Source organism: Phycodurus eques, chromosome 1, assembly GCF_024500275.1.
Source record: "Phycodurus eques isolate BA_2022a chromosome 1, UOR_Pequ_1.1, whole genome shotgun sequence".
Taxonomy (NCBI): domain Eukaryota; kingdom Metazoa; phylum Chordata; class Actinopteri; order Syngnathiformes; family Syngnathidae; genus Phycodurus; species Phycodurus eques.
This window is the reverse complement of record NC_084525.1, coordinates 151935-176971: the sequence shown is the minus strand read 5'-3', so window position 1 is coordinate 176971 and position 25037 is coordinate 151935. Positions and strand designations below refer to the sequence as shown.

Below are 25037 nucleotides of genomic sequence, written 5' to 3'. Positions count from 1 at the left end.
AAACTCCTAGAGGCACCCTGAAGTCTCATGAAATAGTGTGTGCTATGCAAGATATTCACAAGCATGTCTCAGCCAGGGAACGACAGAAAATATTTCCTGACGTTCCTCTTCAGGAGCTCAAGAGACCTACAGAAATTCAGCTCCTCCTCAGTCACAAAGAAGGCCAGCTAGTACTCCAGAAAGTCTGCTCTGTTGGTGATTGGGTATTCTGGGATGGACCCCTTGGAAAGACTGTTGGAGGTAGTCACCCTTATGTCTGAGCAAGTTACCTTCACAGCCCATATGTTAAAAACCCATTTTGCCAGATCAATGAGGACTGCAGTGCTCAAATATGAAGAGATGCCGGTAAGTTTCCTGTCCATCTTGTCACCCAGTCCCAAACAGCCAACACCAGCAAATACTTTGTTAAGTGGTGGAGATGGGACAGCATTGGTGCCGCCTGAAAGCCCAGATGCGGAGGATGCTGTTGCAGGAACTGCCAGCCTGGGGTGAAAGAAATGACACTTGGCCTGTGTAGTACATAAGTCATCTTATTGCACCAAACCCACTTTCTGTCTCTACTCCAGTGAGGCTAGTGTGGAACAGTAGCCAGAAGTATAGAGGCTTGATCTTAAATGACATTCTTCTCAAGGGTCCTGATGCTCTGAATGCCATCTGAGATGTCCTGCTGAGGTTCAGAACTGGAGTTTTCGCTGCTCTTGGTGACACCAGGAAAATGTACAAATCTGTCTGGTTAGAAGACACAGAGGTCCACCTGCACAGGTTCTTTTGGCGGGACTCCGAAAATGAGGAAATCCATGATTATTCCATTAGCAGGGTAAAAATTATAGAGACAAACCTGCCGGATGCATGGTCAAATTTTGATGAGAGAGACTGGCAGCTTGCCTCCTATCAACCACCTCAAGGAAGAAGGTTGTGTGCTAGAAGAAGACTCTTATGAAGACGATATGCTGACTTCCCACAATGACCTTGCACATCTGAAGCTCCCTACAGACAATTGAGCAGATCCTCAAGGCTGGAGGACTCGAGATGAAACCATGGGTCTACTCTTACCAAATTGGGAGTAGGGAGCCTACAACGAAGTAGTTTGAGTCAAAGACTACAATTTTGCCGAACCAACTCTCAGAAGATGCCAACAAAGCCTGTCGGATAAACCCTTGACGATGACAAGCTTGCAGTCAATTTCACCAAGAAGAAGAAAAAGATGAGACTTGGCCATAACCATAACCTGCACCGAGGAGAAGTGAGGAGACAAACCCCAGATCCATCCACTAGAAGAGAGCTGCTGAGTCAAGTCTCTGGACTGTATGACCCTCGAGACCTTATGGCACCTGTAAAACAAAAGGGAGCTTTCCTGGTCCATAGAACTTTTCATGAAGCCAAGACAAATGACCACTCACAAGATGACACATGGGACGCTGCCCTGTCTGATGCGATCAGAGAAGATGCCATAAATCTTTTGGAAGAATATACTGCCCCTCCTTGAGCTGACACCTTATCGTGGTGGAGGGGTTTGTGTGTCCCAATGATCCGAGGAGCTAAGTTGTCTGGGGCTTTATGCCCCTGGCAGGGACACACATGACCCTGCCAGATCCTAGGTGCGGAACCAGACAAAGCACAGCTCCAAAGACCCCTATGATAATTGAAAATATATGAAAACATTTTCCCTTGCCCGGAAGCGTGTTACCAGGGCCCCCCTCTGGAGCCAGGCCTGGAGGTGGGGGTTGAAGACGAGCTCCAGGTAGCCGGGCCTGCACCCATGGGGCCCAGCCGGGTGCAGCCCGAAAAGGTAACGTGGGTCCCCCTTCCCATGGGCTCACCACCTGTGGGAGGGGCTATAGGGGTCGGGTGCAATGTGATTTGGGCGGTGGCCGAAGGCGGGGACCTTGGCTATCCAATCCCTGGCGACAAAAGCTGGCTCTAGCGACATGGAATGCCATTTCTCTGGCAGGGAATGATCCCGAGCTGGTTTGTGAGTTCGAGAAATTCCGACTAGATATAGTCGGGCTCGCCGCCACACACGGCTTGGGCTCTGGTACCAGTCCTCTTGAGAGGGGTTGGACTCTCTTCCACTCTGGAGTTGCCCACAGTGAGAGGCGGCGAGCAGGTGTGGGTATACTTATTGCCCCCCGCCTCGGCGCCTGTACATTGGGGTTCACCCCGGTGGACGAGAGGTTAGCCTCCCTCCGCCTTCGGGTGGGGGGGGCCTGTTCCTGACTGTTATTTGTGCATATGCACCAAACAGCAGTTCAGAGTACCCACCCTTTTTGGAGTCCTTGGACGGGGTGATGGAGAGTGCTCCCGCCGGTTGACTCTAGTTGTTCTGCTGGGGGACTTCAATGCTCACGTGGGCAATGACAGTGAGACCTGGAAGGGCGTGATTGGGAGGAACCCCCCCCCGATCAGGTGTTGTTCTGTTATTGGACTGCTGTGCTCATCACGGATTGTCCAGTGATGAAACACCATGTTCAAGCATAAGGGTGTCCATACGTGCCCTTGGCACCAGGACACACTAGGTCGCAGGTTCGATGATCGACTTTGTGGTCGTGTCATCGGACTTGCAGCCGCATGTCTTGGACACTTGGGTGAAGAGAGGGGCAGCGCAGTCAACTGATCACCACCTGGTGGTGAGTTGGCTCCAATGGTGGGGAAGATCCCGGTCCGACCTGGCAGGCCCAAACATATCGCAAGGCTCTACTGGGAACGTCTGGCAGAATCCCCCGTCAGAACTTCACCCACGTCCCGGGGGAGGCGGCGGACATTGATTCAGAGTGGACTATGTTCTGTGCCTCCATTGCTGAGGCGGCCGACCAGAGCTGTGGCCGTAAGGTGGTCGGTGCATGTCGTGGCGGCAATCCACGAACCCGTTGGTGGACAGCAGCAGTGAGGGATGTGTCAAGCTTACGAAAGAGTCCTATCGGGCCTTTTTGGCCTGTGGGACTCCTGAGGCAGCTGATGGGTACCGGCTGGCCAAGCGCAATGCAGCTTTAGTGGTCGCAGAGGCAAAAATTTGGGTGTAGGAGGAGTTCGGTGGGGCCATGGAGACAGCTTCGAGGAAATTCTGGTCCACCATCCGACATCTCAGGAGGGGGAAGCAGTGCACCATCAACACTGTGTATAGTGGGGATGGGGCGCTGCTGACCTCGACTCAGGACCTTGTGAGTCGGTGGGGAGAATACTTCGAGGACCTCCTCAATTCCACTGACACGCCTCCTCTTGAGGAATCTGGAGTCTCTGGAGGAGCATTGTGGTTTTCGTCCTGGCCGTGAAACAGTGGACCAGCTCTTCAACCTCAGCAGGGTTCTGAAGGGTGCATGGGAGTTCGCCCAACCAGTCTACATGTGTTTTGTGGACTTGGAGAAGGTGTTTGACCGTGTACCTTGGGGGATTCTGTGGGGAGTGCTTTGGGAGTATGGGGTATTGGACCTCCGATACGGGCTATTTGGTCCCCGTACGACCGGTATCAGAGTTTGGTCCGCATTGCCGGCAATAAGTCATATTCGTTTACAGTGATGGTTGGACTCCACCAAGGCTGTCCTTTGTCACTGATTCTGTTCATAACCTTTATGGATAGAATTTCTTGGCGCAGCCAAGGCGTTTAGGGGGTCTGGTTTGGTGACCACAGTATTACTTCTCTGCTTTTTGGAAATGATGAGGTTCTGCTGGCTTCATCAAGCCGCAATCTTCAACTCTCACGAGAGCGCTTCGCAGCCAAGTGTGACGCAGTTGAGATGAAAAGCAGCGCCTCCAAATCTGAGACCATGGTACTCAGTTGGAAAAGGGTGGAGTTCCCTCTCCAGGTTGGGAATGAGAGCCTGTCTCAAGTGGAGGAGTTTAAGTATCTTGGAGCTCTTGTTTATGAGCGAGGGAAGAATGGAACGGGAGGTCGACAGGCACAATGGTGCAGCGTCTGCAGTGATGCAGACTCTATATCGGTTCTATTGTGGTAAAGAAGGAGCTGCGCCGGAAGGCAATCCTCTCGATTTACGTTTGTACCCTAAACTATGTGGGTCGTGACCGAAAGAACAATAGCTCCCTTAGAGATAGGGTGAGAAGCTCGGGCATCATGGAGGGGCTCAGAGTCGAGCCGCTGCTCCTCCGCATTGAGAGGAGCCAGATGAGGTGGCTCAGGCATCTGGGTAGGATTCCCCCTGGAGGCCTCCCTGGTAAGGTATTCCACGCTCATCCCACCGAGAGGAGGATACGCTGAAGAGACTATGTCTCCACCTGGCCTGAGAATGCCTTGGGATCCCCCCGGAGGAGTTGGATGAAGTGGCTGGGGAGAGGGAAGCCTGGGCTTTCCTGAGAAAGCTGCTGCCCCCTTGGTCCCACCCTTTTTTTGGGGAGGTACAGCACGACCATGCAATGTGTGTGTGTGTGTGTGTGTGTATGCACATCACTCACTCACTCACACACACACACACAGAGAGCGTGTCTCTGTTCATAATTTCCCATTCCAGTACTAAAACAAACCCAAAAGTAACCTTGTTTCATATAAAAAAAAAAAAAAGCTATTACTGTTCCATTTGGCAAGATCTTTGTACCTTTTGATTATTCTGTCACTTTATAACCATAAAATGTCAGAAAATGGATAAAACCAATGTTTTTCACACAATCTCGATCAGCTGAAAATCACGTAATCGACCCCAAATTTCGCAATGTTAATGTTCAAACTGTGCATAATGTTACAGTGGCTTACAATAATATTAAATATACAAATTAGAAACTGCTTGCCTATTTTATGATGAACACTGGAGCACTGTTGTACCTCAACGAGTTCAATGAACAAAAGTTCATTGAACTCGTTCAAAATTTGTGCCAATGTGAACTGAACTTAGTTCATTTCTGCCTGATGAATGTAGTTGAGAACACGCTCATTCTTGCATCAAAGAATGGTTTTCGAAAGAAAGTTCATTTTCATTCAAGAGTCCCATGCTTTGTTTGGGACTTCCAGGAAAAACTTATCTGAACACACTATAAACGGGCCTTCAGATGTCGGCGGATAAACGCTGTATTTGGCAACCAATTCAGCGCGGCTAAGGCCGCCATTCATGGCAGGCATGTCAAGTCTGCGTGAGAACACGAGTTGCGTTCAGGGACACGACATAAATGGGAGTTCGTTGGTGGTTCTTTTGTAATACAGTCCATCTAAAAACTGATTAGGCCTCCTAGGAAAGTATTATTTGTATCAGAATGCTTTTGGTAAAAGTCTGTCTGATCACACTATCCATCCATCCATCCATTTTCTGAGCCGCTTCTCCTCACGAGGGTCGCGGGCGTGCTGGAGCCTATCCCAGCTGTCATCGGGCAGGAGGCGGGGTACACCCTGAACCGGTTGCCAGCCAATCGCAGGGCACATACAAACAAACAAACATTCGCACTCACAGTCACACCTACGGGCAATTTAGAGTCTCCATGTTTTTGGGATGTGGGAGGAAACCGGAGTGCCCGGAGAAAACCCACGCAGGCACGGGGAGAACATGCAAACTCCACAAAGGCGAGGCCGGGGATTGAACCCGGGTCCTCAGAACTGTGAGGCTGACGCTCTAACCAGTCGTCCACCGTGCCGCCATCACACTGTCATGATATGGAATTTATTTTGTTTTGTAATATAAGAATCGATCAAATTAAATATTTTGTTATTATAGTCAGCCTGAGCGGCAAGGAATGCAATGAATCAATGTCAATCAATGTCCTTTCACCATTGTTCCTCCCATACTGTATTGTCATTTTGTTTGCACATTAAGGACAAAAGTCCTGTTTTTGTTTAATTCCTTATTTTAAAAAAGAACATTCAAGCAACACGTTTTTCCTCATGTTTTTGAGACTGTAGGGTGAAAGTTGCAGCTTGCTACTAGTGGGAAGTGAAAGGCCAGTATTCTAAGGGGAATAGCCCGTCAACAATATATTGAGAAAAACTAGGACAAACTAGGGAACTAGTGTATTATAGTGGCATAGTAGTTTTTTTGCCATAGTTCAAAATTCAAAAATTTGAATTATGATCTAGTTCATTTTTCATTTTTGTAACGGTGAACTTTTTAACTAGTTTTCCAAAGAAAATGAACTTTCTCAACACTGCACTTGGGCCTACTACACTACCATTCTATTTTAACGATCATTTTTGTGGTAGTCGGAGAGTTCAATATTTTTTTAGGTGGTACTTGAAGGTAAAAAGTATGAGAACCATTGTTCTAATTTATTGACCATCACTGATATCATTGTATCGTGATACTGTTGTTATCGTTGGTAAAAAATGATTTCATATCATGAATTAGTCTGTAATTCTCGTCACTTCTGTGTGTGTGTGTGTGTGTGTACCTTGAGGATGATGTCAGGTTTGGGAGGTTCTGCAGGTAGAGACCAAACATCTCCTCTCATGGTCTGCGTGTGAAGACGATATCTCAGGTAACCTCCGTAAGATGACACCTTGTCTCCCAGGTAGGTATTGGGCGCATACCAGTGAAGGTCCTGGTACACGTCAGGAATGTCGCTAAGGTCGCCCTCCACCAGGTCCTGATCCGGATACACGTTGACTGGCACTTCATTTTTGTCTGCACTGAGTAGCACCCAGCCTTCCATGTTCAGGATCTTCAGGAGTAAGAGGAACAAGGAGGAAAGTGTGGATGATCCCATTGTTTTAGAAGATTAGAAGGTGTGTACAGGTTTAATTTGTTCTACCTCGCTGTATCTCTTGTCTGAACTCCTGCAGCGGTCCGTGGCACCGAAGCAGAAGCAACTGGTGCAACCCTTAGGGTTGGTAGGGTCCAAATGGAATGTACCAATTCTGCACTGGTCACAGCGAGAGCCCTGGACATTCTCCTAATCGTTGTGGGGGGGGGGGGGCACACATTGCATCATTTGTCACCAAAATCCCCCAAAAGTGCAACAACTTTTCCTTCAAGGTTGCACAAAACCGCTGTGTTATTTATGATCCCACACGAGAGCTCAGTTCAGAGATCAATTTATGTTCAATCTTTTTCGGTGCAAAAATCCGAAGTTAGTGGCAAGAACATTTTTACGTTTTACATGTTTTCTTTTTCACAGGAAGAGCTTTAGGAGACTCTCGCGGTGCTGTATTGTTAATATCAAACATGAAAACAATGTTAATGACGAAAACATGCCAGCAGAGGGGAGTTATCCACCATTTTACAATCAAGAGAAAACGAGCTTTCTCTGTTCCACCCACAGAACCAGGAAATGGCTGCCGTGTTGCTGCTGTCACAGTCGGGACGAGTGGAAGCAATGATTTTACACTCGAACAGAGGGTATATGTATAGATATCGCAACGCATGTCTTTTGGTAGTAAGCAGAAGTATGTGTGTTTTAAATGTGACCAAGTACAACAGAGATCTTGGATCTATGACGAGGACCATGTTTGCCATATATGGAGTGCTTTTTGAATAATACGAGTCCATTACTGACGGTTAGGTATCCGGTGAGTTGCGTCACTCACAACTAAGATTGGGCATCAAGAATCGAGAACCGATTGGAACCGCGACTAACGACGAAGCGACAAAAACCAACAACGTAGAACACGCATGAAGACGTGCCTGTGCCCAACGGCAGCGGCGGCGAACAAAAGTGTGTCTTCACTTTGTTAAAATGAATGACGAGTCACCTCAGTGCAACACTTGGAATAAGATTATATTGTGCAAAGGAGGCTTTCACGATGTGTCGCGTCTGATGCGCTTCGAGCATCAGCCTACACCACGCGGAGCTACAGTGAAGTCAACTCTGAAACAATAAAATATGTCTATGCCAACATTGAGACAGCTAACAAGGTAAATGGTTGGTGGCACTTTTGCACTGTGATGGTTTTTAGCATTTATTTTAGTCTTCACAACAACGTAAGCGCTGCTGACAAAAAAAAAAAAAAAAAAAAGCTTAACATTGGGCTAAAACTTCACCGTAGCAACTTTACATCACAATGAATTGGGACAAAATTCACATAAACGTCTCACAGTATCACAAACACTAACCTTGTGCCTCATCAGTGGGTAGGGAAAATAATCAGCGTTTTATAGCATTTGGTTCCATCCATAAATAAATAAATAACCGGTGCCGTGTGAAGTTACTTTTTGTGCCAAAATGTTGAGTTCCGGTGCGTACCCTTCAAAATAAAAGGCTTATAACAGGAAGTCAAGTTAAAACTTACACATATAAACCATTTGACATTATGAAACAGTCGCAAATAACTATTTCAACAATGCTATATTTAACTTTTAGCTGAAACATTAATGAATTAATATTAAGTCAATATTAAGTCAGTTAGATCCACACACATTTCCTTTTTGTTCATAGGTTTTTTAGGTTTGATATTGATACTGGTTATAAAGACCCTCGAGTCAAATGTTCATTTTCGTCTATGGTGCGGGCTGCTAATAAAATGGATGCTGATAATTCGGATACCCTTTATTTAAACCATGCAAACTTTTTTGACCCAGGCCCCTAAAAGAATCGGAATCGAAAATCGTTTAGAACAGGAATCGAAATGAGGAACCGGAATCTAAACCGGAATCGTTCAAATTCAAACGATCCCCAACCCTACTCACAGCGCGTGTGTATCGGAAAATACATTATTATTTTGAAATCAAAAGCCAGTCCTAAATGTTGTTTTAGGTGGTTCATGAAATAAAAACACTGTTTAGATGTTAGGACTGTCACAAAAGCAACAAATATGCATAAAAGTCACTCTGTGCTTCATATTGTTCCATTTGCAAAAAAAAATAATTTCTTTGGTTTCTGGGAGAAATGGCCAGATTTAGTAAAACCTACCTATATTCTACTGCTGATTATTAAAGAACGGAAAAGGTAGAAACAAACTTTTTTTCTGGTCAAAGAATGGAGTCTATTCCTTCATCTGGTAAATACGGTGTATATATAATCGTAGAAAACAATATTCTCTAGGTCTTGAATGGCTGGTACTCTAGGCGTTGCGTTTTCTGAAATGGGATCTCATTGAATGAGTTAAAATATGCTGCTTGCTAAAAAAACAAACCAAAAAAAACCTTTGGATGGAAAGAATATTTAGTTTTTGTAACATGCTCACCTTGCAGAGGCATTGTCCTGTGAAGGAGTTGCACACTTCTTCCTCAGTTCCTGCCTCATTGCAGTCACATGGTTGGCAATTTGGGTAACCGTGGAAACCAGATGCGCAGTGGTCACACTGCCGACCCACCACATTGTTCTTGCATCTGAAACGTGATAATTAAAACGATAAAAGCAATAAAAAAATATTAAACAATACAAATAAATTGTATCAAAGAACAATATCTTCTTCTTCTTCTTCTTTTCCTTTCGGCTTGTCCCGTTAGGGGTCGCCACAGCGCGTCATCCTTTTCCATGTAAGCCTATCTCCTGCATCCTCCTCTTCAACACCAACTGCCCTCATGTCTTCCCTCACGACATCCATCAACCTTCTCTTTGGTCTTCCTCTAGCTCTCTTGCCTGGCAGCTCCATCTTCATCATCCTTCTACCAATATACTCACTAGTTCTCCTGTGGGCATGCCCAAACCATCGAAGTCTGCTCTCTCTAACTTTGTCTCCAAAACATCGAACCTCGACCGTCCCTCTGATGAGCTCATTTCTAATTGTATCCAACCTGGTCACTCCGAGAGCGAACCTCAACATCTTCATTTCCGCCACCTCCAACTCTGCTTCCTGTTGTCTCTTCATGTAGAAGTTGAAGCTGTCCAAATTGGTTGAGAAATAATATTTGCTTTACGGAGACCTGGCTTTGTGACACTGTACCCGATTGCGCCGTCATGCTTCCAGGCTTCCATCTTCACAGGGGAGACCGCGACATGGAATCATCGGGGAAAACAAAAGGCGGCGGGATATGCTTCTTTATCAACGAAAAATGGTGTACGGACGACACGGAGCTCAGCACACACTGCAGCCCGCATTTGGAGTCGCTGTTTTTTAACTGTATGCCATTCTACTCGATTCGTAAGTTCGCATCATTCATTCTCGCTGGGGTCTATATTCCGCCTCAAGCTAACACGAACACCGCACTGCTAACGCTCGCCGAACAATTCAACGAAATTTAAAAAAACACCAGGACTCACCCCTCATTATTCTCGGGGACTTTAACAAAGCTAAACTCAACAACGAACTCCCTAAATACAAGCAGCACATGGACTGTCCTACCATGGAAAATAAAATTTTGGACCAATGCTATACTACGCTAAAAACGCATACCGTGCCAAACTTCGTGCACCACTGGGCTTGTCTAATCACTGCTTAATTCACTTAATACCGACATACAGGCAAGAACTTAAATGCGCGAAGCCTACAGTGAAAACAGTGAAAAAGTGGACCAATGAAGCCAAGATGGAACTTTAAAGCTGTGTAAACTGCACAGACTGGAGTGTCTTTGAAAATTCAGCTATCACCCTGGATGAATATACGCACACTGTCACATCCTATATCAGTTTCTGTGAAGAGGTTATTTGTACCAAAAAAGTCATTTCGCACATTCAACAACAACAAGCCGTGGTTCACTGCCAAACCTAAGCAACTTCGCCAAGCTAAGGAGGACGCATATCAAAACGGGGGCAGGGCCCTGTATAATCGAGCTAGAAACCAGCTGACTAAAGAAATTAACATTGCATAGAGGAACTATGCAGCAAAGTTGGAAAAACAGTTTAGCGCTAACGACTCTAAATAAGTCTGGCACGCATTCCAATCGCTGACCAATTACAAGCGACGCTCCCGCAAGCTGAGAACAATAGCACACTAGCCAACGACTTGTTGAGAAATAAGGAAACTGTGGCAAAATTTGTACAAATTTTGAATTTTGGGATTTTCATTTTGAAATTTTGTGAAATTTCAGGAATGGGAATAGCTCACGGGTTGGCTTGAATGAGCTGAAGACGTTGGAATGCTGCGAATCGGTGCAGAAATAAGGAAACTGTCGCTAAAATATAGAATTTGTCTTATTGTGGGTACAATGCGGGTGTTTTAGTGATGCACAGTGTAGAATATGGGTAATGTGGGGAATGTGGAAAACATTTTGTTGTTGGAATGGTTTGACTGGATCAAGATATGTGGAAGGAGGAGGAAACAAGGTAGAATTTAGTGGAATGTGGGTATTTTAACATGATAAAATGTGTAATGTGGGTAAAAAAGTGGAATGTGGGGAATGTGTTTTGAAGAACTTCTTAATGACTGAATGTTGTAAACGTGGAATGGGAATTGTGTGGAACCATTTTGTTGAATGTCTCAATAGAATGGGAAATGTCTCAATAGAATGGGAAATGTTGGGGTGTAAAATGTGACATTTTGGGAAATGTGTGTAATATTTCAATCAGAAAAATACACTTCACATGAATATTTGGAAAATGTTGAAGTTGGAACGGCATGAATCGGATAAAAAATGTGGGACTAGTTAAGTGTCAAAAATCGGCGGAATAATAATAAAGTTTTTAGTGTAGAATAAGATGTGTGAATGCATCCATCCATTTTGTACTTATCCGAGGTCGGGTCGTGGACGCAGCAGGGAAGCCCAGACATCCCTCTCCCCAGCCACGTCGTCCAGCGCTTCCGGGAGGATCCCGAGGCATTCCCAGGCCAGCTGAGAGACATAGTCTTTTTTTCTGCGTGTCCTGGGTCATCCCCGGGACCTCCCCCAAGTGGGACGTGCCCGGAACAATTCACCAGGGAGGCGTCCGGGAAGCATCCTAACCAGAAGCCAAAGCTACCTCATCATGGCTCCTCTCGATGCGGAGGAACTCGACTCTGAGCCCCTCCCGGATGACCCTACTTCCGGATACCATGCGGAGGAAACTCATTTCGGCCGCTTTGCATCCACAACACACAGCTCGTGACCACAGAAGAGGGTAGGAACATAAGACTGACTAGTAAATTAAGAACTTTCCCTTTCGGTTCAGCTGCTACTTAACCACGACAGGCCGATACAGAGTCCGCATCAGCAGACGCTGCACCGATCCGCCTGTCGATCGCCAGCTCCATTCATCCCTCACTCATGAACAACACCCCGAGATACTTGACCTCCTCCACTTGGGACCGGATCTCCTCCCTGACCTGGAGAGGGCACTCCACCGTTTTCCAACTCAGCACCTCCAAATCTGAGGCCGAGGACCATGGCCTCAGATTTGGAGGTGCTGGGTTTCACCCCAGCCGCTTCACACTCTGTTGTGAACCGTTCCAGCAAGAGTTGGACATCACGGCTTGATGAAGCCATCATAACCACATCATCTGCAAAAAGCAGTAATGTGAAACTGATGTCATCAAACCGGACCCCCTCAACACCCGGCTGCGCCTAGACATTCTGTCCAAGGTAATGAACAGCACCGTGGGCAACTCCAGAATGGACAAGAATCCAAACCCTCTCAAAAGGACTGGTACTGGAACCCAAGCTGTGTGTGGAGGTGAGCTCGACTATATATAGTCGGAAATTCTCGACCTTACGCACCAGCTTGGGCTCTTTCCCTGCTAGAGAGGTGACATTCCACGTCCTTAGAGCCAGCTTCTGTAGCTTCTTCAAAGGCGGGGATCCCGCCTTTGGCCAACACCCAGCTCACTACCCATCTGACCCCTTTGGCCCTTGTCACAGGTGGTGAGCCCATGGGAAGGGGGCTCTCTCATCGGGATGTGCCTGGCCAGGCACCATGGGTGGAGGCCCAGGCACCATAGGTGGAGGCCCAGGCACCGGGCGCTTGCCTTCTCACCCTGTCTTTAAGGGAGAGCCCGGACACCCTGCAGAGGAAACTCATTTCGGCCGCTTGTATCCGGGATCTTGTTCTTTCGGGGAGGGTAGGAACGTAGATCGACCAGTAAATTGAGAGCTTCGCCTTTCGGCTTAGCTCCTTCTTTACCACAACGGACCGATACAAAGTCCGCATCACTGCAGACGCTGCACCGATCCGCCTGTCGATCTCCTGTTCCATTCTTTCCTCACTCGTGAACAAGAACTCAAGATACTTGAACTCCTCCACTTGGGGCAGGATCTCATCCCCGACCTGGAGAGGGCACGCCACCCTTTTCCGACTGAGGACCATGGTCTCAGATTTGGAGGTGCTGATTCTCATCCCAGCCGCTTCACACTCGGCTGTGAACTGCTCCAATGAGAGTTGGAGATCACGGCTTGATGAAGCCAACAGAACCACATCATCTGAAAAAAAGCAGAGATGCAATACTGAGGCCACCAAACCGGACCGCCTCTACGCCTCGGCTGCGCCTTGAAATTCTGTCCATAAAAGTTATGAACAGAATCGGTGACAAAGGGCAGCCTTGGTGGAATCCAACCCTAAAAACTCTGACTCCGGTCGTACAGGGACAGAACAGCCCGTATCAGGGGGTTCGGTAAACACACTCCCGAAGCACCCCCAACAGGACTCCCCGAGAGACACGTTCGAACGCCTTCTCCAAGTCCACAAAACAGAAGAGTGTGGGTGAAGAGCTGGTCCACTGTATATAGTCGGAACTTCTCAACCTCACACACCAGCTCGGGCGCCTTCCCTGCCAGAGAGGTAACATTCCACGTCCCTAGAGCCAGCTTCTGTAGCCGGGGATCGGATCGCCAAGGTCCCGGCCTTCGTCCACCTCCCAGCTCGACCCCTTTGGCCCCTCCCACAGGTGGTGAGCCCACAGGAAGGGGGACCCACATTACCATTTCGGGCTGTGCCCAGCCGGGCCCCATGGGTGCAGGCCCGGCCACCAGGCGCTCTCCTTCGAGCCCCACCTCCAGGCCTGGCTCCAGAGGGGGGCCCCGGTGACCCGCGTCCGGACAAGGGATTTTTAAATGTTTCACTCTTTGTTAATTTGCATTCATTTGCTAAAATCATTTAAGTTCATTTATTTCCTCTTTGAAGTACGCACAGCACCCTATACTGACAGAAAAAAACGGAATTGTTGAAATTTTTGCAGATTTATTAAAAAAGAAAAATTAAAATATCACACAGCCATAAGTATTCAGACCCTTTGCTCAGTATTTAGGAGAAGCACCCTTTTGAGCTACTATAGCCATGAGTCTTTTTGGGAATGATGCAACAGGTTTTTCACACCTGGATTTGGGGATTCTCTGCCATTCCTCCTTCCAGATCCTCTCCACTTCTGTCAGGTTGGATGGTGAACGTTGGTGGGCAGCCATTTTCAGGTCTTTCCAGAGATGCTGAATTGGGTTTAAGTCAGGGCTCTGGCTGGGCCATTCAAGAACAGTCACGGAGTTGTTCTGAAGCCACTCCTTCGTTATTTTAGCTGTGTGCTTAGGGTCATTGTCTTGTAGGAAGGTGAACCTTCGGCCCAGTCTGAGGTCCTGAGGACTCTGTCCCTAGAGCTGAAAAACACCCCCACAGGATGATGCTGCCACCACCATGCTTCACTGTTGGGACTATATTGGATGAGCAATGCATGGTTGTCTCCACACATACCGCTTAGAATTAAAGCCAAAAAGTTCTATCTTGGGCTCACCAGACCAGAGAATCTTATTTCTCACCATCTTGGAGTCCTTCAGGTGTTTTTTGGCAAACTTCATGCTGGCTTTCATGTGTCTTACACTGAGGAGAGGGTTCCGTCGGGCCACTCTGCCATAAAGCCCCGACTGGTGGAGGGCTGCAGTGATGGTTGACTTTCTAGAACTTACTCCCGACTGCATCTCTGGATCTCAGCCACAGTGATGTTTGGGTTCTTCTTTACCTCTCTAACCAAGGGTCTTCTCCCCCGATTCCTCAGTTTGGCCGGACGGTCAGGTCTAGGGAGGGTTCTGGTCGTCCGAAACGTCTACGATTTAAGGATTATGGAGGCCACTGTGCTTTTAGGAACCTTAAGTGTAGCTGAATTATTTTTTGTAACCTTGGCCAGATCTGTGCCTTTCCACAATTCTGTCTTTGAGCTCTTCAGGCAGTTCCTTTGACCTCACGATTCTCATTTGCTCTGACATACACTGTGAGCTGTGAGTTCTTATATCGACAAGTGTGTGGCTTTCCTAATCAAGTCCAATCAGTATAATCAAACACAGCCGGACTCCAATGAAAGTGTAGAATCATCTCAAGGATGATCAGAAGAAATGGACAGCACCAGAGTTAAATATGAGTGTCACAGCAAAGGGTCTGAATACTTATGGCTGCGTGATATTGCAGTTTTTCTTTTTTAATAAAGATTAAAAAATGTTAACAATTCAATTTTTTTCTGTCAATATGGGGTGCTGTGTGTACATTAATGAGGGAAAAAAGAACAAATGATTTTAGCAAATGGCTGCAATATAACAGTGAAAAATTTAAGGGGGTCTGATTACTTTCTGTACCCACTGTATATACAGTATATATTCTGTATCTACTGTAGATCGTGAGGTTTCTGTGTAAAATATCTCTTACATATGGTAAATTTCAGTGTGGGGAAAGTTCATTTTCGACACGAACTAGGTCAAAGTGCAATTCACCGTTCCAAAAATGAACTAGTTCAGTTCATAGCTCATAATTCCAAATTTTGAACTCAGTTCACTTTTCCAAAAATGAACGAATTCATACTTCTTTTTTTATTTTTCTCAATACATTGCTGACGGGCTTTCCATCCATCCATCAAGTTTACGTACCGCTTATCCTCACTACGGTCGCGGGGGTGCTGGAGCCTATCCCAGCTGACTCTGGGCGAGAGGCGGGGTAACTGGTCACCAGCCAATCACTGGGCACATATAAACAAACAACCATTCACACACATTCACACCTACGGGCAATTTTGAGTTTTCAATTAACCTACCATACCATGAATGTTTTGGGGATGTGGGAAGAAACCGAAGTACCCGGAGAATACCCACGCAGGAACGAGGAGAACATACAAACTCAGATGTGCTAACAAGTCGGCCACCGTGCCCCCGCTGACGGGCTATTCCCCTTAAAATATTGGCATTTCATTTTCCCATTGTTGCCCCCAATTCAGTCCACACTATTAGCAAGCTGCAGCTTTCACCCTACAATCTCAAAAACGTGAGGAAAAACGTGTTGCTTGAATGGTCTTTTAAAATGAGGAATTAAAACAGAAATGTGCAAACACTCCCATTTATGCAGTGTCCCTGAACGCACCTCATGTTTTCAAGCACCTGCGACATGCCTGCCATGAATGGAATCTGAATCGGTTGGCAAATACAGCGATTATCCACTGACATATGAAGGCTCATATATAGTGTTCGGACGGGATTATCCTGGAAGTCCCTAACAAAACTTTCCACTCTTGAATGAAAATAAACTTTCGTTCAAAAACTGTTCTTTGATGCCAGAATGAGCCCGTTCTCAATTCCATTCATCAGGCAGAAATTAAATAAATTCACATTCGCACAAAATACGAACGAGTTCAATAACTTTGGTTCATTGAACTCATTCAGGTACAACACTGGTACATTTTGAAAATAGTCAATTGTGTTGCATTGCATGGTATAGTGACATTATGTTAAGCTGGGTAACAATCTGGCACCCCCTCCTGTCACTGTCCAGACCTTGTTTCCTACGGCTTTGCTTGGGAGTAGAGTCACCAGCTCCCCTAGATCTAAAAACCGGTACTACAAGTTTCTGTATTTGTTGGACATTTTAAAAAATATCGCACAGTTTTCCTCTCACCTGCACTGTCCGCTGAGCATGTCGCAGCTGACGTCGGGCACCGTGATTCCGGGCCGGGAGCAGTTGCACAACTCACAGCCAACAACCGGGTGGCAGCCAAATGTCTGCGGCTCGCACTGGGTGCACTCAGGCAGCAGGGTCCGCGGCGGGCAGATACATTCGCCTGACATGGGCTCACACAGCCTGGTGCCGCAGTTACACGCTGAAGACAAATAACACAACACACGTCACAGTTAGGGTTGGGCATCATTTGAATTTGAGCAATTACGGTCCCGCTTCCAGTTCCTCATTTCGATTCCGGTTCCAAACGATTCTCCTTTCTGATTCTTTTAGGGGGCTGGGTCAAAAACGTTTGTATGGTTTAAATAAGGGGTGTACAAATTATGAACATCCATTTTCTTAGCAGCCCGCAGCATAGCCGAAAATCAACATTTGACTCCGGGTTCTTTCTAACCAGTATCAATATCAAACCTGTGAACTAAAAGGCAAAGTGTGTGTAACTAACCCTCTTGACTTAATATTCATTAATTAATGTTTCAGATAAAAGTTCCATATAGCATTGTTAAAATAGTTATTTGTGACTGTTTTATCACATCAGATGGTTTACACAGTATGTGCAAGTTTTAACTTGACTTCTTGTTTTAAGCATGTAGCCTTTTCTTTTGAAGGTTACGCACCGGAACTCAGCATTTTGGCACAAAAGGTAACTTCACACGACACCGGTAAAAAAGAAAGTAAAATGAGACGGGATGAAAAAGAGAAATGAATCGAACCATATGCTCTGTAAAATGTTGATGCCCTGGACCGACCCACCGATGAGGCACAAGGTTAGTGTTTGTGATACTGTGAGACATCAGTTCCGCATCATTTCCGATCAACAAGGCGACACAGTCATCATTTGTCACAGGTCCGAGAGTTAAGAAAACAAGATGATTGTGGATCAAAAGACTGTAGCAATGAGCTTCATCTATTCAGATTACTGTTAGTTTCAAAATATTCATACGAGTGGGACTGTCAGCAAGGAATAAGTGCAGCTATATAAAGTCACCAAAATGTTATATACAATAATGCATGCACAAAAACTGCGTGTTCATAGAAAAAGGTTGTATGATACATACAAGACGCACCATTGACATCAACATCACAACATTGTGTCGTAACACAGCCCTAATTTGCTACAAGTGTGTGGAAATATTTCACCAAAACTGAGACCGGTAGCACGGTCACTTGCAAAACATGCAAGCCTATCCTCAAATACAATAAAAGTACAAGTGAAATAGTAACAGTGAATCATGGAAATACTGATTTTATTTTTAGCCTGGCTACGACCCTTAGAACATGCTATGCTAGGGTACACAAGATGAAACCGGCTTGTTGAACAGAAACATGGACTCTCACGAATTACAATTACATTCAGCGTAATGGTAAATTGAAATTTACTGTGTAACAATTAGTTGTTATTTGTTTCTATGCTGGCGGCACGGTGGCCGACTGGTTAGAGCGTCAGCCTCACAGTTCTGAGGCCCGGGGTTCAATCCCCGTCCCCGCCTGTGTGGAGTTTGCATGTTCTCCCCGTGCCTGCGTGTGTTTTCTCCGGGCACTCCGGTTTCCTCCCACATCCCAAAAACATGCATTAATTGGAGACTCTAAATTCCCCGTAGGCATGACTGTGAGTGCGAATGGTTGTTTGTTTGTATGTGCCCTGCGATTGGCTGGCAACCAGTTCAGGGTGTACCCCGCCTCCTGCCCGATGACAGCTGGGATAGGCTCCAGCACTCCCGCGACCCGAGTGAGGAGAAGCGGCTCAGAAAATGGATGGATGGATGTTTCTATGCTGGTCCATTGAAATATTTCTACGTGTAACTGTCCATGGTGCAAAACACTAAGGTAGAGACTGCTGTTATGTTCTGAAAATGATCAAGGTTGTCATCAATCTTCAACTTGACTTTCATCACGTTATAGTTGACTACTAAAAATCTTAAGTTGTTCCAACCTCCACAACAAACTACAAAAGTCCCCCTATCGCCTCTTGAGGACACATGGCAACTTAGCATGCTAACATTTGAAATGTTCCAGTGGCTTTTCGTTGACATTGTGCAAAGCACTTATCAGAATCATCTATATTTACCAAGTATGTCCAAAAAACACACAAGGAAATTGTCTCCGGTAATTGGAGCCGCTCTAGTACGACAACAGACAGTCAATTGACAGAGAACACTTTTGAGACATAAAGACATTGACAAAAAGAAAAATAGTCACTGAGCAATAAAGGTTTGCTAGTTATCTGGTAATGCCGGTACATTTATTTCTTTATTTTTTGACAATTGTGCAAAAAGATGCAGTCCTCTCGCACTTAGAGCAGTTTGAATGACTAACATTGCAATAGTCCGGTGCAATGACCATTGTACAAAAGGCGCCGAGACGTCAAGGAGTGGATGCGGTTTAAAGTGACGAGTAGTGAGATAATCTGGGACAATATTGATTGTGCAAATGTTGCAGATACTCCTCAGTCAGTGTGAAAATGGAGCAGATGCTACTGTGGGATGAGTGGCCAGTATTGGTCAACAACACATATGCAAATAGTGCAGCATGGCGAGACAACTACAGTGAGTGCACGAGTAATATATAATTGGCCCGACAGAAATGCGATAACAAACTCAAGACACAACATTTCCATCATGTTGCAATGGAAATGTAGGTTAGCTGTGTAAGAATTTGATTGCAAGAGGGAATAAGCTGTTGGAATGTCTGCTAGTTCGAGTTGCTGAGCTGGAGAAGCTTGGAGGAAAGGAGTTCAGGGATGATGGTGTTGAACACTGAGCTGAAGTCCACGAACACGATCCTCGCATAGGTCCCTGCACTGTCGAGGTGTTACAGGATGAAGTGCAGTCCCATGTTGACTGCATCATCCACAGACCTGTTTGCTCGGTAGGCAAACTGCAGAGGGTCCAGCAGGGGACCTGTGACGCTCTTGAGGTGGTCCAGCACGAGACTTTCAAAGGACTTCATGACCGCAGATGTCAAGGCGACAGGCCTGTAGTCATTTAGACCCGAGATTGTAGGTTTCTTGGGGACTGGAATGATGGTGGAGCGTTTGAAACAGGATGGTACTTTGCACAGTTCCAGAGATCTATTGAAGATCTGAGTGAAGACTGGAGCGAGCTGGTCCGTGCAGACTTTGAGGCAGGATGGGGACACATGGTCTGGGCCTGTCGCGTTGTTAATCTTTTGTTGTTTGAAGATGCATCTCACATCCTGTTCGCGGATGGTTAACGCAGAAGTCGGTGGTGTGATAGTGGTCGGTGGTGCGGCTGGGTGGGTGTGTCCTTATCAAATCTGCAGTAGAAGCTATTCAAGTCGTTGGCTAGTGTGCTATTGTTCTCAGTTTGGGGGGATTGTCGCTTGTAATTTGTCAGCGATTAGAGTGCATGCCAGATCGATTTAGAGTCGTTGGCGCTAAACTGTTTTTCCAACGTTGCTGCATCGGTCCTCTTGGAAATTTTAATTTCTTTAGTCAGCTGGTTTCTAGCTCGATTATACAGGGCCCTGTCCCCGCTTTGATATGCGTCCTCCTCAGCTTGGCGAAGCTGCTTAAGTTTGGCAGTGAACCACATTGGTACACACAGATCTTCACAGAAACTGATATAGGATGTAACAGTGTCCGTATATTCATCCAGGCTGCCAGGTGAATTTTCAAAGACACTCCAGTCTGTGCAGTCTAAACAGCTTTCAAGTTCCATCTTTGCTTCATTAGTCCACTTTTTTACTGTTTCCACTGTAGGCTTCGCACATTTAATTTCTTGCTTGTACGTCGGTATTAAGTGAATTAAGCAGTGATCAGACGAGCCCAGTGCTGCACGAGGTTTGGCACGGTATGCGTTTTTTAGCGTAGTATAGCAATGGTCCAGAATGTTATTTTCCCTGGTAGGACAGTCGATGTGCTGCTTGTATTGAGGGAGTTCGTGGTTGAGTTTAGCTTTGTTAAAGTCCCAGAGAATAATGAGGGATGAAACCGGGTGTTTTTTTTTCAATTTCGTTGACTTCTTCGACGAGCATTAGCAGTGCGGGGTTCGTGTTAGCTTGAGGCGTAATTTTACACGCAAGCCAGAATGAATGATGCAAATTCACGAGGCGAGTAGAATGGCTTACAGTTCAAAAACAGCGACTCCAAATGCGGGCTGCATTGTGTGCTGAGCTCCGTGACGTCCGTACACCATTTTTCGTTGATATAGAAGCATATCCCGCCGCCTTTTGTTTTCCCCGTTAACTCCGTGATGCGGTCTGCTCAGTGAAGATGAAAGCCCGGAAGCATGACGGCGCCATCGGGTACAGCCTCACAAAGCCAAGTCTCCGTAAAGCACATGGCGGCGGAACGTCCAAAATCTGGACTTTATCAGAAGATGACGCTCTTCCATTTTGTTGGATAGAGAGCGTACATTCGCGAGGTGGATGGACGGAAACACCAATCTGTATCCTCTCTTGCGGAGCTTCACTTGGATGCCGGCTCGCTTCCCTCTGTGGCGTCGCCTCCGCGCCAAAGACCACGGTCGCCGCTCCGGTGAATAACTCAGTAAACTGAGCGGATTTGCGAAAGTTGGTGAAAGAAAGTCCGGAGTAGCCTCCTTGATGGTTAGTCCCTTCTCCCCTTGTGTAAGTGTGTTGTGTAATGTCTCCAAAGACGAACGAAAAACACAAAAACAATATGAGTGAGCGCGTAACCGAGGCGACCACACTGGTCGGCGCCATCTTGCAAACATCAACATGAATGACCATGAATGTTCAAATCAAGTAAACAGATGCTGCATTATCAACCAAAGACAAATAAACACCTAATTACGTATACTGTGTTTCATGTACACGCGGACAGTGAAGACTTAACTGCTGAGCCCATTTGAACTCTGTTGCTAACCAAAACAGTAGCACCAGGTGAGGCAGTCTTAAGTAGTATTAAAGAGAATCTTAGGTTGTGCAGGGATGACACCTTTAGCAGTTATTTGCATTTCACATGGCAGTGATTTGCATTTCACATTTTTTAGGACGAAATATTTTCCCTCAAAACTATCACGATATACAATAGTATGTTTGATTTATTTAGTTTTTTTATGCCACGGATATAATGATATTAGAGAATAGCAATTCAAGAGGGTAGCCTCCCTCCCCCCCGGGTGGGGAGACGGGTCCTGCATGTTGTTTGTGCCGATGCAACAAACAGCAGCTCAGCGTACCCACCCTTTTTGGAGTCCTTGGAGGGGGTACTGGAGACCCGCCCACCCTTGATGATTTGCACGCTGCCATAACTAAGACAAAACATGCTCTTGTCTTAGTTATGGCAGGGTCCAAAATCCTTTTGGACCCTCCACATACTGGTCACCATCTCTTCCAACTCCTTCCTTCAGGCAGGCGCTATCGAACAATGCAAACTAAAACCAGCAGACATTCCAACAGCTTTTTCCCTCTTGCCATTAACTTCTTAAAGAGTTAACTTTCAATTCCATTGTAACATGTTGCATGTTGTTGTGGAACGGTGGAGACAAGTTAGCACATCCGCCTCACAGTTCTGAGGACTGGGGTTCAAATCCCTGCCCCGCCTGTGTGGAGTTTGCATGTTCTCCCCGTGCCTGCGTGGGTTTTCTCTGGGTACTCAGATTTCCCCCCCACATCCCAAAAACATGCAGAGTTGATTAATTAAAAACTCTAAATTACCCGTAGGTGTGAATGGTTGTTTGTTTATATGTGCCCTGCAACCAGTTAAGCCCTGCAACCACTTAAGGGTGTACCCCGCCTCTCGCCCGAAGATAGCTGGGATAGGCTCCAGCACGCCCGCGACCGTAGTGAGGGTAAGCGGAATGGAAGATGAATGAATGAATAAATTAATGTAACATGTTGCCAATTTTGTCTTGAGATTGTTGTCACATCATTTCCACATTACTCATGCACTCACTGTAGTAGTCTCGTCACTCTGGACTATTTGCTCATCTGTCCCATGTCAGAAAAAGAGTTACAAACTCCAGCAGAACTTCCACCACATTCCAAGAGAAGCGGGGGACATTGAGTCTGAGTGGACCATGTCCCACACCTTCATTGTTGAGGGAGCAGACCAAAACTGTGGCCTTAAAGTGGTCGGTGCCTGTCCTGGCGGCAATCCCCAAACCCGTTGTTGGACAACAGCGGTAGGGGATGTCGTCAAGCTGAAGAAGGAGTTCTATCGGGCATTTTCCGGAGGCAGCTGATGGGTACCGGCTGGCCAAGCGGAACGCAGCTTTGGTGGTCACTGAGGCAAGCAAAAAAAAAAAAAAAGCTCCTCGGTGGCAGAGCGCTGGTGCTGGATGAGATCTGCCCTAAGTTTCTAAAGGCTCTGGATGCTGTAGGGCTGTCCTGGTTGACACGCCTCTGCAACATTACAAGGACATCGGGGACAGTGCCTCTGGATTTGCAGAGCGGGGTGGTGGTCCCCTTTTTTCAGACGGGGGCCCGGAGGATGTGTTCCAACTTTAGAGGGATTACACTCCTCAGCCTCCTTGCTAAGGTCTTTTCAGTATTTCTGGAGAGGACAGTCCATCAGGAAGTTAAATCTCAGATTCAGGATTAGCAGTGTGGTTTTCGTCCTGGCCGTGGAAGAGTGAACCAGCTGTACACCCTCAGCGGGGTCCTCGAGGGTGCATACGAGTTCGCCAAACCAGTCGACGTGTTTTGTGAACTTGGAGAAACTGTTTGAAGGTGTCCCTCTGGGATTCCTGGGGAGGGTACTCCAAGAGTATGGGGTACCATTTGGCCCCTGTAGGACCGGTGTCAGAGTTTGGTCTGCATTGCTGGCTGTTTGTCAAATACGTTTCCAGTGAGTGTTGGACTCTGCCAAGGCTGCCCTTTGTCACAAATTCTGTTCATTACCTTCATGGGCAGAATTTCTCGGCCCAGCCGAAGTGTTGAGGAGCTCCGGTTTGGCCAGTATTACGTTTCTGCTTTTTACAGATGATGTGGTTCTGATGGCTGCATATTCAAGACTCAGACTCACACTTGGTGCGGTGTGAAGCTGCTGGGATGAAAATCAGCACCTCCAAATCTGAGACCATGGTACTCAGTCAGAAAAGGGTGGGGGAAGAGATCATGTCCTGAGTGGAGGCGTTCAAGTATGTTGGGGTCTTGTTTACGAGTGAGGGAAGAATGGAACGGGAGATCGACAGGCGGATCGGTGCAGCGTCTGCAGTGATGCGGACTCTGCATCAGTCTGTCGTGGTGAAGAAGGAGCTGAGCCAAAAGGCAAAGCTCTCAATTTACCGGTTGATTTACGTCCCTGTAATTGTCTCTGTTGTCTGGCTCTACACGCACCGCATGGAGCAAGGCTGTGGATTCTTGGATGGCGCCAACGTCGGTGCGCCGGCGGGTCACAAGCCCGGTAGCGGCTAATACGTACTATCCTAGCAGCGAGAGTAGCAGGCCACTTTGCATTGGAGCAGTACAGCTCGCCATCGTGCGAATTTATTGAGTAGGAAAAAACTATCGTGTCCATTTTATTATATCGAACATTGAGTCGATAGTGATTATCCGACAGGCCTAGTCACTCCACATCATGATGTGACTCCATATTTAGGCTCAGCCCAGTCTGCCTTGATTCTTGACCTTCCTCTATAATGTTGTTTTTAATTTAGTTTTAAACTTCACTTTCACTTGATGTAAAATGTAATATAGCGCTAAAATATTGTGTTACTATTCAGACATGCAAACACCAAAGGCATGAAAAAGGTGACAAAAAAAAAAAACATTGTTGGGGGGAGGGGGTTTGGGGGGGATCCCGGGCTCCCACAGAGAATGTTTTCCATTTTAACATAAATTAAGCAATCTGCAAGACTCTGAAGAGTACAATAAGGCAAAACAAACATTTTCTTCACGTAGAAAACAATTTCTTTTACACCACTGTAGTACAGTACAAATGATGTACAAATTTAAAATTAAAATTACATTTTCCTCATTTCTTTGCTTTTTTGTTTTGGCCTCCAACTTGAGCCAGGCCCATCTCCGCCTGCACCTGATGCCTGCTTCAAGCTGTGCCACATGACTAGCATCCTCCTCTTTAAGCACACTCATTCTGGAAAAGAATTGACTAAAATCAGTGTTTCACTCCATTTTTCACTATTACCAACTTCAAAGGCTAATCCCAAATGCATCCTTCAAGAAAATATTAAGTACAATATTTTCTGTTTTTATTGGCCATTTCTGAATTTGAAGTTAGTTCATTCTGTGTTGTGACATGCCTACCATCGCTCCTTCGCTTAATACATTTAACTTTAACATCCTTAAACTAATTAGATAAATGTAGGCGTGTTTCCTAATTAATACAAGATGTACTAGAGGATCAACTCTTGTCGCCGATGTTATGTGTGCTTCGCTGTTCCACTGGGACCACAACCAGGGCCACGACCTGCAGCACCTCAACGCGAAAATACTAAAGACCAGTGGAACAAATACGA

General features: G+C 46.2%; 1 protein-coding gene across 1 annotated transcript in view; it reads right to left on the bottom strand.

Annotated features, from left to right (window-relative positions):
* lama5 (laminin, alpha 5) overlaps window positions 1-25037 on the bottom strand; it is a 262541-nt gene that overhangs the window by 120647 nt on the left and 116857 nt on the right. Inside the window, 4 exon segments of the mRNA XM_061670415.1 lie at window positions 6319-6588; window positions 6679-6819; window positions 9050-9194; window positions 16573-16774. Coding sequence (XP_061526399.1) covers window positions 6319-6588; window positions 6679-6819; window positions 9050-9194; window positions 16573-16774 — 758 coding nt within the window.